Below are 16,805 nucleotides of genomic sequence, written 5' to 3'. Positions count from 1 at the left end.
CATTCAGGAGTGAGTTAAACAGTGTAAAGGGGTCTACCTATAACCAAGAATCAATCCTTGTTCTGAAATATATAAAGACTTGAGTAGGATTTGTGCTTGCAATCTAGGCAGCCACTTTTAAAAATGCTGCTATATATTAAGAATCTACTTTGCATGTCAGAGGCGCAGAATGAGTAATGGATGTCTTATGTTCGCAGGTGATGATAAAGTTCTCCGTTTATGGCATCCCAATATCAACACCAAACCAGTGGGGAAGCTATTGGGACACTTATTTAGTATCATGGAGATTGTCACAAATGAAAAAGATCAGCACATTATTAGCCTATCCTCTGCAAAGGTAAAGCACTGTCTCTGAGCTTCATGAAAACCACCGTTGCAAATACTTGCCAAAGTTAGTTACACTTTGAGTTACTTCTGTTGATGGTATTAGGTTTTAACTTTCACATTTTTATTAGAGTATTTTATACTGTACGCAATACACTACCTTCTTACAAATTATAAAGGACATTCCTGCAATTAAATAAGTATCTTAAAATACTCAAACTTTTAAATATTGAGAACCAAGGCTGACATGGGTTTATGCGTATTTCTATGTGACTTTATGGTTCTTTGGTTTCATTCTGTGTTCAGTACTGGTAAGAGGAGATAATTACACCATTAGATGTTAACTTTCTGCTAACCAATGCATGAATGTACCAACAAGTGCTAACTGTGCTGTTACATGTGGAATAGAATCTCAGAGTTACAAGGGTTTTGGGAATAGAAGTTGTTTGTCACTCTGAACCAAACATTGTTTATGGTTGCTATTTTAAAAGTTTATAACTGAACATGGATGATACGCAGCTTTCAAACTTTAGCATGCGGAAGAAAAATGCTGCTTTTCCTTTAATTTCTAAAGTACTTTATCTTTAACACAGAGCTGTGCTGTTTGGGGTGTGAGTTTGGTGGGTTTTTTTTTTTTTTGGTCTTTTTGTGTCTGCTGCTCCCTGATCCCATCCTTCCAAATGAGGAAACAAGATGTGGGGTTCACTTGTTTGTTTGTAACTTAGGTTTGTTTGTGCTTTCATGCAGATATGAGTATCTGTTTTACCAGCATGTAGAAGCCTCATCCACCTGCCTTCATTCTTTTCGATACTTTTACTACACTCACATGTTGCATTTATCTTAATTAGGATGTTAGCTCTGCAGGTCATTTTTTTTCTACATATACAATGCCCAGCACAATGTTGCTCTGCTCCAAAATGCAAGTTAGGAGCAAATGGAATCATGTATTTAAATGGAACCTATGATCCTGCTGATGGTTAAACAGGGTTTAAAGTGCATTGCTAAATAGAAATGGATTTTACACACTTGGTCAAATGTTTGGCTGAATTGGGATGTCCACAATTAATCTCATTAGCTTCAGTGTAAAGACTCAGGGGAGAGGGTGAGTGAATGTTGCATGACCAGACCAAATATCTTTGTTCTCCCCATTTTATTGAAAACCTACAAGTGTAATCTGAAAATGTGGTTGTATATTTTAATTGCTTAATAAAAAGTGTGAATTTGGAAATGGAGGATCCCAATTTTATGGCCAAGTATGGTGCTGAAGTCAACAGCACTGCTCATATCATGTAAAAAGTAAGCAAGTGCAGAATATTTTGCAGAAATGGGTTACTAGACAACATAACAAACCATATGCGTACCAAATGGGAAACAAATATTTTTCCCCATTTTACACTTGGTAAAGTGGAGTCAGAACAATCAGATTTGTCCGGGGCTATACAAAGGAAGCAGTTTTAGAGCTAGGATTAGCACTAGGCAATTCCTAGCTTCAGACCTGTCTTCACACTTTTGGATTTTTGCTTCACTCGGCTGGCAACCTAAAATATTCTTAGTAGAGCTATGTGAAATTCAGAATTTCCACTCTCTTGGAAACTATGATATTTCAACTTTTTTTTTTGTTTTGAATTGGAATGAAAAGTTGAGACCAACTTTATTCAGACAGCAAAATGTTCTGAAACACTTCATTTTGGAAATTTGAAAGTTATCTTTCTCCATTTTTCAGTGAACACAAAATATTTTGACATTCTGAATCAAAATATTTTAATTTTGGTTTGAGTTGTTTTGCTTTGTTTTTGAGACTGTTCAACATTGAACTGCTCTCCACTCTCTTTGTATAAGTGACTTGTGGAAGGTCACGTTGCTTGGGGTGCCCATTCTCTCCTAGGGGATAGCCTTCCTGAATGGATTATATCTCCTATGATTCACCTGCAGCTATAGAATTTCCATGATGTACCATGCAGCTTGGTCAGAGGAGAGTTCATTTTAAATGATGGGAGATGTACTATTTCTCAGAGTCCTGTCCATAGGAGGGAATGGAGACTCAAACTCTGATTCCCATGGGACAATATACCACTATTGGAAAGCACAATTTAATGTTGAGCTGACTCAAAAGAAGGGATTTTAAGTTAGTTCAACAAACCAATAATTCCAATTTGGGTAGAAACCCCCTGAAGTGAAATACTTTAAGTTTTCCAATGGAAAATCAAAAGCTTAGGAAAACTGAAATTCTCCCATGAAATATTTTGATTTTGTGGAAAATTATTTTCTTTTGGAAAGTAATTCTGATGAAAAAATCACAATAAAGTCTCGTTCTTATTTGTGGCTATTGATGCCAGAATAGTTATAGAAAATTGTGTGTGCTGTATGGAGCTATTCATTAGCAGTGGGCTCAGAGGAAGTAAAGAATCACCACTTGGTATGAAGTCCTTCACAAAAAGTGGACCTTATTTGGGCAAGATCTAAGGAAAGTTACCTGAAAGTGATTAATGGAGTAAAGTATTGATTACGGGAAAAACATAGGAAGAGCCATCAACATATCAAAAGCAAAAATGTATGGTTTATTCCCACTCTCATTAAACTCAGTGGGAGTTTACTAACTGACTTCAAAGAGAGCAAGTTTGGGCCTTTTCGGAGTAATTCTTTGAGATTTATTAAAATGAATCAAATGTAGAAATGATAGGGTTCGACGGTATATCTCCATCTGAGCCAAACAAGCATCTCTTCTGCAAACCTTAATTTGTACCAAATTAAGCATCAAATTTCTATAGCGCATTACTTTCCTCCACCAACAACAAATGAGACTGTTGGAAAACAAGTCAGTCACATATATTCTAAAAAAAAGTTCAAGCTTCTCTCTGAGGCTAAGGCAATGGTGTCCAAGCACAGTATTTGTTTTCTATACTGGAATAAAGTATCAGGGCTATTTCAAGCACAGTATTTCATTCCTGCTAATCCTTGTCATGTGAGGGGTAGCGGGAAGTTCAAAATAGGAGCTTATTTTGAATTATGGTGCAATGTAGCTTGAAATTGGGTCAAAATAAGTTCTCTTGAAATAACTTATGCAATTTGCAAATTGCTTAAGTTATTTTGAGCTAGGGCTCAAGTGTAGCCATACCCTGAATGTTTTTATCTTTGAAAAGAAAAGGGATCCTACCTCTAGACCTCCATTATGATACATTCCTTAGCCTGAACAAAAGTGAGCCAGAAGAGAGACCTTCAAATCCCTCCTTCATTGATTTCTCCATTTTAAAGAATTCTTTCAATACAAAAAGGAGAATCTGTCTCCTGAAGAGATTACAGCTGAAAAGATGAGGTATGTCTGCCCCTTTGCAGAGGCCTAACACTCAAAAATTACAGTTTTCCAGACAACATTCAGAAAGTCTAACAAGGTGGAAGCTAATGAAATCTGAATGTATGAAGTAACTCAGACCTTTATTCCTCACTAATATAGAAAAGGTGAGAAACCGAACATCTTTGAAAGGTGAGAAAGTTCAGAATTAAGATGGGAGGGTATTATATATATTTTTTTAAAAAATAGGTATTTCCCCTTACATTATCTTCCCTTTAGGTTATGTTGCATTCTTTTTTATGAACTCTCAATCAGGTGGTTAGTGAATCAGCCTGCAAAATTCCCTACATTTTGGCTACACTGAGCAGACTGCTTTCAGTGCCATGAGGTGTTGTCTTTCAGAATTTCTATGACAACATTCATGCCTTCCTCCTGCAATTACAAATCTTTCTATCCCACCCCCTCCAACTTTATATATTGTCTTTTGATCAATAGCACTTTATTATTTCTACATCACGTGAATGAAATCCTAGCACCATTGAAATTAATGGGAATTTTGCACTTGGCTTTAATGGGACCAGACTGTAGATGACAAATGTCAAATTTTGTCTGGACTTTTATACAAATTTCATTTTTGGCATCTCTGCATGTTGAGGTAGACTAGCACGTATCTAAAGCTTCATACCTTCTACTTTCTATAGCTATTAAAACCAACAGTGATGTGGCTGCCTTGAAATCTGCCTTTAGCATCCATCTGCCTTTCTTATGAGAAACATTTGAAGAAAAATGTTCTCTAGTGCACTAGCCTCAGATTTGTCTTTCTGACGATTCTTTAAAGCCAATTTTTAAACAGCACACAAATTCTTTTTTTTAATTATTTTTCTTTCATAAAAGTTCTTAACTTCTTAGTAGTCCACGAAAAATAACCTGTGAAAACGTCCGCGGTGATGGTTGTGTGGGAAAGAATAACCTGTAAACATGGTACTATTGAGAAATTCGAAACTTGTTTAACAGTATTTCCCTCTTTAGACCCCATTCTGTGTTTTCAGGCTGACTACAATCAATAAACCTTCATTGTACAGTATAAGCTGCTATCTGACATGTTGGAAAAATTGAGGGTGCCAGTTAATCAAATATTCTGATTAACTGAGAGTTGTGCTTTCCTGATGGAATACTGATTTTCAGCAAATAGAATATAAAAAAATGAATAAAGTATGAAATAGTATACAGGTACTCATCAATCCAGTTCTAGTACTGCACTGGAGAGTGGTTGATTTGTTGAAGCACTTAGATGTATACAGTTAAAATTTTCTACAGTAGATTATTTTATGACACTACTTATCGCTATGGGCTGTGCATGGTGCACATGCAGATCCAGTAAAAATAAACTTAACACTTGAACTACACTGAATACAGTTTAATCTTTCTTTGATTCAGAAGGTACTTCAGGATCTTGTAGTGCCCCAGGGTCGTCATTATCAACACCAATTAACATTGTAGATGCAGAAGGTGTAGGAGATTGGGCTGAATCTGTGATGATCCTATGATACACCTTGGAAGCTTTTTCTTTTGAAGAAATTTCTGAGTTCAGCTTGCTTATATATCTTCTGTCCTTATTTGAATAAAAGTAGGGTGTAGAATATGCTGGGCAGTACAATAGTCCCAGTTATTAGACTGAAGGTTTGTGTTGGGAGGTATCAGAAATGCCAGTTAATTTAACTATGTGGTAAATTGAGTGTTGGGTCACAGAGCTTTTACTGTAGTATGGATGTCAACAATGTTGTAGCTTAAATTTATTTTGAGGAATAGCAGTAGGAAGCATTGCTGTTTGTATAGTATAATTGAGTTGTTAAATCATAAAAAGCTCTGCAAGGAGTGTGTCCTACTTTTATGTTAAATCTATTGGATGTTTTTCAAATTCTCTTTGAGAGACTACCCATTCTTTCAATTTTTTAGACGCATACCACAAGACCTGTATGCAGTACATTATTTATTTAGACTCAGAACCAGCTGGATTTGTCACTAAAAAATTATTTCTCCAATAGAGTATTCCTTCAGTTCTTCCAAAAGAAAAATCTAACTGCTCACTTGTACCTCAGTTCACCTGGGCTACGTCTACACGTGAAGCCAACATCGAAATAGCTTATTTCGATGTAGCAACTAGGCTTTTTCGATGAATAACGTCTACACGTCCTCCAGGGCTGGCAACGTCGATGTTCAACTTCAACGTTGTGCGGCACCACATCGAAATAGGCGCTGCGAGGGTACGTCTACACGCCAAAGTAGCACACATCAAAATAAGGGTGCCAGGCACAGCTGCAGACAAGGTCACAGGGCGGACTCAACAGCAAGCCGCTCCCTTAAAGGGCCCCTCCCAGACACAGTTGCACTAAACAACACAAGATACACAGAGCTGACAACTGGTTGCAGACCCTGTGCCTGCAGCATGGATCCCCAGCTGCCTCAGCAGCAGCCAGAAGCCCTGGGCTAAGGGCTGCTGCCCACGGTGACCATAGAGCCCCGCAGGGGCTGGAGAGAGAGCATCTCTCAACCCCCCAGCTGATGGCCGCCATGGAGGACCCGCCAATTTCGACGTTGCGGGACGCGGATCGTCTACACGGTCCCTACTTCGACGATGAACGTCGAAGTAGGGCGCTATTCCGATCCCCTCATGAGGTTAGCGACTTCGACGTCTCGCCGCCTAACGTCGAAGTTAACTTCGAAATAGCGCTTGACGCGTGTAGCCACAACGGGCGCTATTTCGAAGTTAGTGCCGCTACTTCGAAGTAGCATGCACGTGTAGACACAGCTCTGCTGTGTTATTTCATGACACTCAGGCTCTGATCCAGCTAAGGCTTATATAAAAGGTTAAAATATGTGTAAGCAATCAGACTGAGGTAAGTGGAACTACTCAAATGCCATCAAAACAAAAAAGCAGTCAAGTAGCACTTTAAAGACTAACAAAATAATTTATTTGGTGAGCTTTCGTGGGACAAACCCGCTTCTTCAGACCATGCTTCAAATGCTATTAACTGTGTGGGAATTTGCAGGGCTGAGGCCTTGCACAGCAGGTACAGTTCCCACCTAGAAAATGACACTGATAGGAAGACACGTTTTCAAGGCTGGTGTTCCAAGTTATTAACTATACTGACTGACTAGGTAATTCATAGGTGGCTGAAAGGAGACTAACTCTGCCATGAAGGAGGTTCCATGCCCAGTCGCAAGCCTGGATAAAAGAAGAGGCTTCGTCAGATGAGTGATGATGCGCTGACCGTGAAAGAACAATACGAATGAAATCTGGTGCTGATATGACTAAATGATAAGAGATGCCAACTCATACGTCACCTGAATAAACAAGGTCCACAACACAAATCGAACGATCTGCATTGGGTTGATAAGTTGGCTACTCAAAGAAAATTACAGCTAACACATATGCTATTAATTGGAATGTGGAACGTCTGAACATTGTTGGTGAATGGAACATAAGAGTTGCTTCAGAAGGAGATGGAGAGATACTGATGCAATATACTTGGACTGGCAGAGATGCCTTGGATGGCATCAGGAGAGATGTCCATTGCAAAGTCATTTGGTCAGGAAACTAAATGAAGCACGAAGCTGGAGTTGGATTCCTTCTTAGCAAAAGAGCTAGAGGAGCATTTTTAGGATACAAACCAGTGAATGCAAGAATCATGGTAGTGAGATTTGAAGCAAAACCATTCAACACCTGTTATTCGGGTGTATGCATCAATGTCAGACAGTACAGAGGAAAAGACTGAGCTTTTCAGTAAAGACTTGACAAAGACACTGGAGGAGATACTGAAGAGAGATATGTTGATCATCAAAGAAGACTGGAATGTGAAAGTTGGAACAGATAATGAAGGTTGGGAGAGAGTCATGGGAAGGTTTGGATACCGAGAAAGAAACAAAAAAGGTAAGAGATTACTAGAGTTTGCTACAGAACATGAGGTGGTGATCTGCAACATGAGAGTCCAACAAAAGGACTGTAGGAAGTGGACATGGCGATCAAATGATGGGAAGTCCAAAACATGATAGATATGATTTTGATAAGAAGAACATGGGTAACATCAGTACAGCAACAGCAAACTTTCCTAGGAGCAGATATAGACTTGGACCACAGACTAGTGATCACAAACATCGGGATAAAACTCAAGAGAAAGTGTAAGACACTCTTTAAGAAGGGAAGAGACCTGGCAAGACTAGGCAAGGAAGGAATAGAGAATGTGTACAGCACAGTGCTTAAAGACAGGCTTAGAAATGCGGCCACAGAGAAAGACTTAGGTAAGAGAGTCAAAGGGGTAGCCACAGCAATAGAAGAGGCAATTAAGCAGACTGTTTGTAGTATTTCTTTTTCTCACAGGTCCCAAAGGCGAGATGCCGCAAGGGTTAAAAGACAAAGACAAACATAAAGACAGCAGGGGACCAACAGTTCTGAGGACTGAAGGCCCTGAGTTTATTATTCTCACAACTTTTATAACCAAGTGAGAGCACATTATTATCAGAAAAGCAATCAGCTATAATTCAACTAGCTCAGCACCTCTATCTCTAGAAAAACCACATCGTTCCTCCCAGTCCTTGAACATGAACTCTTGGAAAACACCTAGTTCAAGCAACACAGCTCCCCTGTGGCTTGCCTCCAAGAGAGCAGATGTTTCGTTTGCAAAACATGTTATGTTGCTTTAGATGCCAAGAGCCCAGCTGGGCCTGGGAGACATGTAGGGGGGAAAGGCAAAACTCCTTCAACTGTTGTAGAAGAAGAGAAGATCAATAAGAAGTGGATTACACAGGAGACACTGAAGTTGGTCCAAGAGAAGAGAGTGTTGAAGATCAGAAGGGATGTTTCTGAGAGGATGGAACAGCGATATAGGGTGAAATGCAATGAGGTAAGGAAAGTGACAGAAAAGGATAAGGCAAAATGGTTAGAGGAGCAGTGTGAAGATATAAGCTGCGTCTATGCTAGCCGGCTATTTCAAAGTAGCTGTGCCAACTTCGAAATAGCGCCCGCCGCGTCTACATGCGCCAAGTGCTATTTCAAAGTTGAAATTGACGTAAGGCGGTGAGACATCGAAGTTGCTATCCTCATGAGGAGATGGGAATAGCGCCCTACTTCGACCCTGAACGTTGAAGTAGGGTACATGTAGACGATCCGCGTCCCGCAACATCGAAATAGTGGGTTCGTCCATGGCAGCCATCAGCTGAGGAGTTGAGAGATGCTCTCTCCAGCCCCTGAGCTCTATGGTTGCCGCGTGCAGCAGCCCCTTAAAGCTCCCCGCCCCCTTATTTCCTGTGCAGGAAGCTGAGAGCTAGTGCAGGCGGCAGCACTGCCACATGCCCAGCCTGCACGTCCCTCCACAGCCTCAAGCCAGCACCCTGCACCCCATAGCAGGCAGCCATCCAGCTCCCCAAGCGCCCACAGGGCACCCCCCACAAGGGGACCCAGGGCTCCCAGCCTGCCAGCCAGTGGGGGAAGAGGCAGGGGGGCCCCCCCTGGATGGAAGCCAAGATCCGGGACCTGCTGGGGCTCTGGGGCGAGGAGGAGATGCTCCAGGTAATGGGGAGCAAGAGGCAGAATGCGGATGCATTCGCTCAGCTGGCTGAGGGCCTGGCTGCCCGGGGTCACCCTGCCCTCACTCCTGACCACGTCAGGAGTAAGGTAAAAGAGCTGCGGCAGGGTTACGCCCGGGCCCGGGACACAGCCAGCCAATCTGGGGCCGCCCCCGTCACTTGCCCCTTTTACAGGGAGCTCAGGGAAATCTGCAGTCTGCCCCAGAGGCCAGCCCTGCACCCCAGGGCCCCCCCCAGGAGCCCACCCCTGGGACACCGGAGGAGGACGAGGGGGCCTCCAGTGACAGGGGGCTCTAGATTGCCCTCCCCTCCCGCAACTCCAGCAGGGTGTCCGCCCAATGGCTGTCCCCTGACCGTGGGAGTGGAGCGTCAGGTATGTACCCCCCTGGTGCACACCCCTGGGGTTAAGGGGCGGGGACAAGAGACATGACCAGGGCCCTCCACACACCCAGATGACCATGGCCCCGAGGACAGCAGTGGCATGTCCCTCAGAAGAGTCCATCAGCCCCTACCCCCCAGCAGGACAGCGCCATGCCCCATACCTGGGGATGGGGGGAGCAGAACCTAGGGACCCCCGTGGCGGGGGGTTGGACACCCATCAGCAGCAGCAGCGGCAGCATCTCTAGGGGATGGGGATGGGGAACCAGCAGCAGAGGGGTCAGGGGACAAGGGCCATGGGTCAGGGCCCAGACTAATGGCTATCTCCACTCTTCTTCCCCACTCTGTTCCATAGCTGCACCATCGGAGGGCCCGGAGAGCACCAGCGTGCTGTCTGTAGTCCCGGAGAGCCCATCGGGGCCATCCCACCAGGCCAGCCCCTCTGTGGAGCATGGAAGAGCCCCAGGATGAGCCCAACAGCGGCGGAGCCATCTGCGGGCATCCACGGACCCCCAGCTGCTCGCCAACCTCCGACATCAGCTGGAGGTGTCCGAGAGGCACCTGCAGGTGGAGGAGCGGTGGCTCCACCTCCAGGAGCGAGCGCTGGCCTGGCGCCAGGAGGCTTGGAGGGCCTTCATGCACACGTTCGATGCCATCGCGCGGCACTTGGCCCCCCCTGCCGCTCCGCCCGCCTCTCCGCCTGCCACTCCGCCTGCAGTCCCTCCACCATCAGCCGTCCTGGGGCCTGCCACCAAGGGGGACCATGGGCCTCTGGACACTGCCCGGCCCTATCTGCCGGTTCTCCCGGCCCCCACGCAGCCTTGACCGAGCCTTCGTCCGAGACATGGGTCGCGCCCCCCAACACCAGGCTCAGGACAATAGGGGTGCATGGCCGAGGACATTGACCCCCAAGGCCACCTCCTTTGGACTCATTCCCCCCCATGTTTGTGTAAATAGTTTTTGTTCTACCCCTGTTTTGTACCTGCCCCCCCCATGTACATAGTTCCCCCCTTCTTCTTCTCTTTTCATATTAATAATACAAGGGTTGCAGGATTTTGTTTAAAAAAAATTCCATTTTTTTATTGTACAGAAGTGTGTGGGTGTGTGTGCTCTCGGGTTCTCTGTGGTGTGGGCGTGGGGGCAGGGAGTGTTGTGGAGGATGGCAGGGTGCAGTGGGTGGCTCACCAGCAGCTGGACCTGCCAGCGTTCACCCCGCAGCCTGGTCAAAATGGGCCCGCAGGGCCTCCCGGACCCGGATCCCCTCAGGGTCGACCTGGCGACTGGGGGCAGTGGGTGGCTGGACGTCGGCCCTGCCAGCCTCCACAGCCCAGCCCTGGAAGAAGGCGTCTCCCTTGCTCTCGACCAGGTTGTGGAGTGCGCTGCATGCGCCCACAACCTGGGGAATGTTGGTGGGGCCTGCATCCAGGCGGGTGAGGAGACACCTCCAGTGCCCTTTGAGGTGGCCGAAAGTGCGCTCGACCACCTGGCGCGCATGGTTCAAGTGCATGTTGAACCGCTCCTGGCTGGCTGTGTCATGGCCCGTGTAGGGGTGCATGATCCAGGGCCAGAGGGGGTACGCCGCGTCTGTGACGAGGCAGAGGGGCATGGTGGTGTCCCTCAGAGGGATCTCCCACTGGGGGATGTAGGTCCCCGCCTCCAGCCGGCGGCACAGGCCCGAATTTCTGAACACCCAGGCGTCGTGGGTGCTGCCAGGCCAGCCAACATAAATTTCCAAGAGGTGGCCCCGGCTGTCCACCAAGGCCTGGAGGACCACGGAATGGTAGCCCTTCCTATTGAGCAAGCGTCCTCCGCTGTGCTCTAGGGCATGGATGGGGATATGGGTCCCATCCAGAGCCCCAAAGCAATTTGGGAAGCCCAGGCTGGCAAACCCCGCAATGGCAGCATCCGGGTCCCCAAGCCGCACGAGCCTGTGGAGGAGCAGGGCATTGATTGCGTGGATGACCTGCAGGGGAAGGACATGAGAGAGCACTGGTGAGGGGTGTGCAGGACGTGTCTGGCCCTCCCCCCGCCAGGCTCCCTCCAGGGCTCCCCTTCCCCTGCCAGGCTCCCCCCAGGGCTCCTCCCCTCCCCACCCAGGGCTCCCCCCCCAGGCTCCCCCCCCGGGCTCTCCCCCCTCCCTGTGGGTCCTCTTATCTCCATGAGGACAGCCCCGATGGTGGCCTTGCCCACACCGAACTGCTGCCCTACGGATCGGTAGCTGTCTGGAGTGGCCAGCTTCCAGACAGCGATGCTGACCCGTTTCTCTACAGTGAAGGCACGTTGCATGGGGGTGTCCTGGTGCCGTAAGGCAGGGGTGAGCCACTGGCAGAACTCCAGGAATGTCTGCCGGCTCATTCGGAAGTTCTGGAGCCAGCGGTCATTGTCCCGCTCGCCGAGCACCAGCCGCTCCCACCAGTCAGTGCTCGTGGGGTATCTCCACAGCTGGCGGCGTGTGTGGTGGGGGCTGGTGCTGGGAGGGCAGCAAGGTCTGGGGCTGCTTCCTCATCCCCCGAGGACAGCTCATCTTCCTCAAATAAAAGATGGTCAGCTGCCTCCTGCATGGCACTGAGCAGGGCAGCCACTGGTCCTCCAGGGGTGGGTGTGTGGGCCTCTGGCTGCTGCTGCTGCTGGGGGTCCATGCTGCTTACACGGGGTGTGCGTGCCTGTGGCTCTGCAGACCGCATGCTGTGCAGGCTGAGTGTGCCTGGGAGGGGCCCTTTAAGGGAGCGGCTTGCTGTTGCCCCGGAAGTGCTAGTCCGCCCTGTGACCCTGTCTGCAGCTGTTCCTGGCACCCTTATTTCGATTTGGGCCGCTTTGGTGTGTAGATGCTCCCCTGCAGCGCCTACTTCGATGTAGTGCTGTCCAACGTCAACATTGAATGTCGACGGCACCAGCCCTGGAGGATGTGTAGACGCTATTCATCGAAATAGTTTATTTCAATTTCGCTACGTCGAAATAAGCTATTTTGATGTAGCATCCCAGTGTAGACGTAGCTCTTGAGAGGTATTATGGCACATGTAAGACCAGGAAGGTGTGTAAAATGATTAGGAATATTGATAGGAAGTGGCAGCGAAAGCAGATGGTTGATCAAAGATGAGACTGAAGAGGTACTCATGAACAAGGAGAACATTTTGCAGTGATGGACAAGATATCGCACCGATCTGTACAAAGCACAGTTGTACCCAAGTGTCTCTCAAAAAAACTTGCTAGTGTAGATCCAACCTGACTGACTTAGTTTAATGAAGTCTGTTGTGTAGGCAAAGCGTAAATTCGAGGCCCTGCGCCCAAGCTGGCAGAGCAAGGACTTACAAACGGATTTCTCTCAACCCCAGTGAGTCCATAATCTGTTTTCTTTTGATGCAGGTCCTGAAACTTCGTATCCTTCATTCCAAGGTAGTGCTCCACCCACTGGGCTATTTTTCAATGGTCTTCTGGTTATTGGTGGGTTTTTTTGTTTTTTTTTTGTTTTGTCTTTTTTTGTCTTTGTAGTATACTATTTTTTCCAAAAGTCTTGATTTCTTGCTGCATTCAACCAGAAACAAATGTTAAAAACTCATTTTTTCCACAAAACCGCATTCTCGTTTTCAGACTAACCCTCTCCAGCCTGTTACCGTTGTAGTGCAATCTGAGAATTCCAGTGCTGGGGAAGTTTATTCTAATGCATGAGTTATTAATGTAGAGGAAACTGCTCGAAGTCTGCTAACAGAGCATTAATCTTTTACCTGTGTGCACATTTGGCTTTTGTTCCCCAAGGCACTTTAGATACAGAGTAAATAAATATTGGGTTCTAAACAGATTTTCTTTGATCTTAACCACCAAGAAAAAGTTTCCCTGTATTCTAGTATAAAGAAGGAAATGTGTTGACAGCTTGAAATTCTCAAAATGTTTTCAGCAGTTTACTTAACAGTATCAAAAAATGGAAACTAAACAACCTCAGAATTAAGCAGTCCCGTTCGTTATACAAACACAGGCAAATAGATAGCTCTGGCCATAAAGAGCTTACAATCTAAATTCATTTTAATTTAGATTTATACACTGCTGGTCATGGTCACGTCTCTTTATGCATAGCATGTGTAATGCTTGGCACCTGAGTGACGTTATAAATCTTATGTGGCAAGCAGAAATAAAAGAATCCTTAGACAGCGTGAAACAGCTTTGATGGATGGGCAGCTGCTGCTCCAGAGAGTTGCAGGACTAGAATATTTGTGGGGGATCAGGATAGAAAAGAGCTTGAGTTGTGGTACTTGCTTAGGGAAGCTTGCACAGCAGCTCCGGGCATCACATCAGGCTATCAGGAGAGCTGTAGTAAGCCCTTGGCATAGGTGATGTGTGCACAAGGTGAACAAGGGGCCACATATCCCCTTCAGTATCACACCCACACACACTCACTGTCAGCACTGCATTGTTTCTGGGCAGTGCAGGGGCAATCTCACCCCTCCCCTCGCCTGGAGTGGTGCACTCCAATGTGACCTTCCTAGCTCGAGGTGCTCTGAGGTGGGGAGGGGGGCCCACTCCAGCACTCACCAGAAGTGGTGTGGTGCTTCCGCAGGAAGAGTTGGGTGAAGGCAGAACAGGGGCAGAACAGAGGTGAGGGGGGTAGGGCATGGGAGGAGCATGGGCAGGGGGTGGGAGTGCAGGAGTCAGGGCACTGGCTTGGGAGATGGAGTCCTCAGGGCATGTGGGGACCCTCAGGGGTGTTGATAGGATGGCAGCTGACTGCTCCCTCGGGCTGGCCCATGGCAGTGGGGACCGCACAGTCCACCTGCTGGCAGCTGTTCCACCGGAGCAGCAGCGGCCACATGCTTCCATGCAGTGGTAATTGTGGGGTCTGACTGTCCCCTATGCTGTTGCCTGCCATGGTCATTCATGAGTATAAGTCTCCCCGCTATCACACTCCTCCCTTTCAGTTTGATAAGAAACAATTGCATTCCATGCGCATGCCATTGTCCTGGGCCAGCCAAACCCTGGCCTTCTTTAAGTTATGAGAACAAGAAGCTGCATGCCAAATTGGGTCCTAACGTGCAGTTTAGAAGTTCTTGAACAAATGGAGTCACACACAGACAGAGGGACACTCAAACAAACACATACACAAACTCTCAGAAATATGCAGTAGATAGGTAAATTGGATCAAAAGCTTGACTTTCCTGCTTGAGTTTCCTCACCTTTTTCTAAAATGCAAGCTATGCAGACTCTTGGTTAGCTTGCAGTCAGAATGTATAAAGCTCACAAAGGAACTGAGTAAATGGAAAAGTATATATTTCTGGCTGAAGTGGCTGCCTTACATTTTGTTTATTTATAAAGCATATGGTTGAAATGCATACCTAGGGCCAGCGTGAGACTAAAGTTCTTGAGGAAAATTTCTGTACTAGTTCATATGTTAAACAATTCAACAGATACATTCAGAAATGCAGTCTTTTCTCTGTAGTCTGTAAAGCTGATGATCCAGCTGATATTCAGACTCTTGACAGTGACAGAGAGATAGCCGTGTTAGTTTGTGTTCTGTCAGAACAAAAAAGCAGTCAAGTAGCATTTTAAAGACTAACAAAATAATTTATTAGGTGATGAGCTTTCGTGGGACAGACCTACTTCTTCAGATCATCTGTTAGTCTTTAAAGTTCTACTTGACTGCTTTTTCTTTTAATAGACTCTTGACAGGCATGTGATGAAGAGCTTTAGTACATAAATATGAAAAAAATATGAAATAGATGGGAATTTATCTAGCTTCTTATTCAGGCCTTTGGTTTCCACAAGTATGTTGCTACAGAATTGAGATCTAGAATCTAAGCTTCTTTTTTTTTTTTTTTTAAAAAAAAAAGAGCTTTTGAGAACTTATGGCTATGTGATTCACAAAGGAAAAGGAACCTTCCAAAGAAGAATACAGGGTTATCTTCCTGAATCTGGAAACAGCCTCAAAGGGCAGGTCCAAGTTGTGAACTCTTCACATTTGCCTAAAAAGAACTTGATGGAGAGTCTTTGGCCACTTATTACCCAGCCTTCCCTCTGCCTAATTTGAATTTTAAATAGCATAGTCATTGGGAAGGAAGGGACACTACAAAAGCTACAACAGGGGAGGAACCAACAGACAAACAACCTTCTGCATAGACTCTGTCTCCTAATGCCCAAATGGAAATGTTTTTCAAGAGAGAGATTGAAACCAAAAAAGGGAGGGCCAAACACCCAAGGTGTTCCTTCTCTCTTCCTGCCCATTGCATTCACTGCACATGAAATGACAAAGGAAGCATTCACTGGACTCTGAGGGCGGGGTCTTGAACCTACAGTATTTGGCCAATAAACTAAAAGCGCTTGATGAGAAACTTTTGCTTAAATCTGATGTAGTCTAAGTTAGGTATTAGTAAAAATCCCATCCTTTATTTTTCCTGCAACAATTTCTGATTTTTATGCATTGTATATAATGAGGCATAAACTGTGGAAAGTGTTACTGGGGGAAATTGTGATAGCCAAAGATGAAATAGGGTTGGAAAAATAATTAATTTCATGGAGTAGGCCCAGGGTGGTCAGAAGCAACCGCTTGCTCTGAGTATCCCTAGATTTTGATTGCCACAAATGGAGAATGGCTGACAGGCGACAGATCGCTTGACCTGTTCTGCTGATTACATCTGAAGCACTTAACATTGGCCAGTGCCAGAAGACAGGATGCTCACTAAATCTCTCTCTTCATGGTTAATGAACTTGTTTTATTGTCTTTATTTAATTATGTTTAACGTGAAGTGTGCAAAGAATTATCTGAGGTCATAAACTGGACTATTAGTCCCTTGAGAGGAATTACACACTTAATATATTTGGTACTGTGCAGGAGAGGGCTGGGCAGTACAGTACGTGCGTTTCTGGGGCAAAGAGGGTGTTGGGGGCCGGGCCAGAGTACAGCCACAGCTGGTGAGAGCAATAATGCAACTAGCAGTCTGCAGTTGTACACAGAAGCTACTTCTGCACAACAGCGATCTGTCAACAGGAGTCACTTTCAGAAGAGATTTTCTGACAACATTCCTGTCAATGGATGGCATCTACACATAAAAGCAGCTACTCCTATCGACGCGCTCTGTCAACAGAGAGCAGCCACGTGCACTGGCCACTCTCTTGACAGAATGGGCCCTGGTGATCCTTCTGGAACTCTTGGCCCAGTGTGCCATTAAAGGGCCTTCCCCCTTCCCCACAACCCCTGTTTCCTGCCTGTGCTGAGGCTTGCTAGCCCCCTGGAGGGACAGCACAGCTA

The 16,805-nt window shown here is 45.8% G+C and overlaps 1 protein-coding gene across 1 annotated transcript in view; it reads left to right on the top strand.

Annotated features, from left to right (window-relative positions):
• Positions 1-16,805, top strand: part of WDR64 (WD repeat domain 64) — a 139,211-nt gene that overhangs the window by 55,032 nt on the left and 67,374 nt on the right. The window contains exon 10 of the mRNA XM_074988638.1: positions 198-337. Within this exon, the coding sequence (XP_074844739.1) occupies positions 198-337 (140 nt within the window). The remainder of the gene's footprint in view (positions 1-197; positions 338-16,805) is intronic.

Source organism: Carettochelys insculpta, chromosome 3 (assembly GCF_033958435.1).
Source record: "Carettochelys insculpta isolate YL-2023 chromosome 3, ASM3395843v1, whole genome shotgun sequence".
NCBI classification, from domain to species: domain Eukaryota; kingdom Metazoa; phylum Chordata; order Testudines; family Carettochelyidae; genus Carettochelys; species Carettochelys insculpta.
The sequence above is the reverse complement of the archived record's forward strand: the minus strand, read 5'-3'. Positions and strand labels throughout refer to the sequence as shown.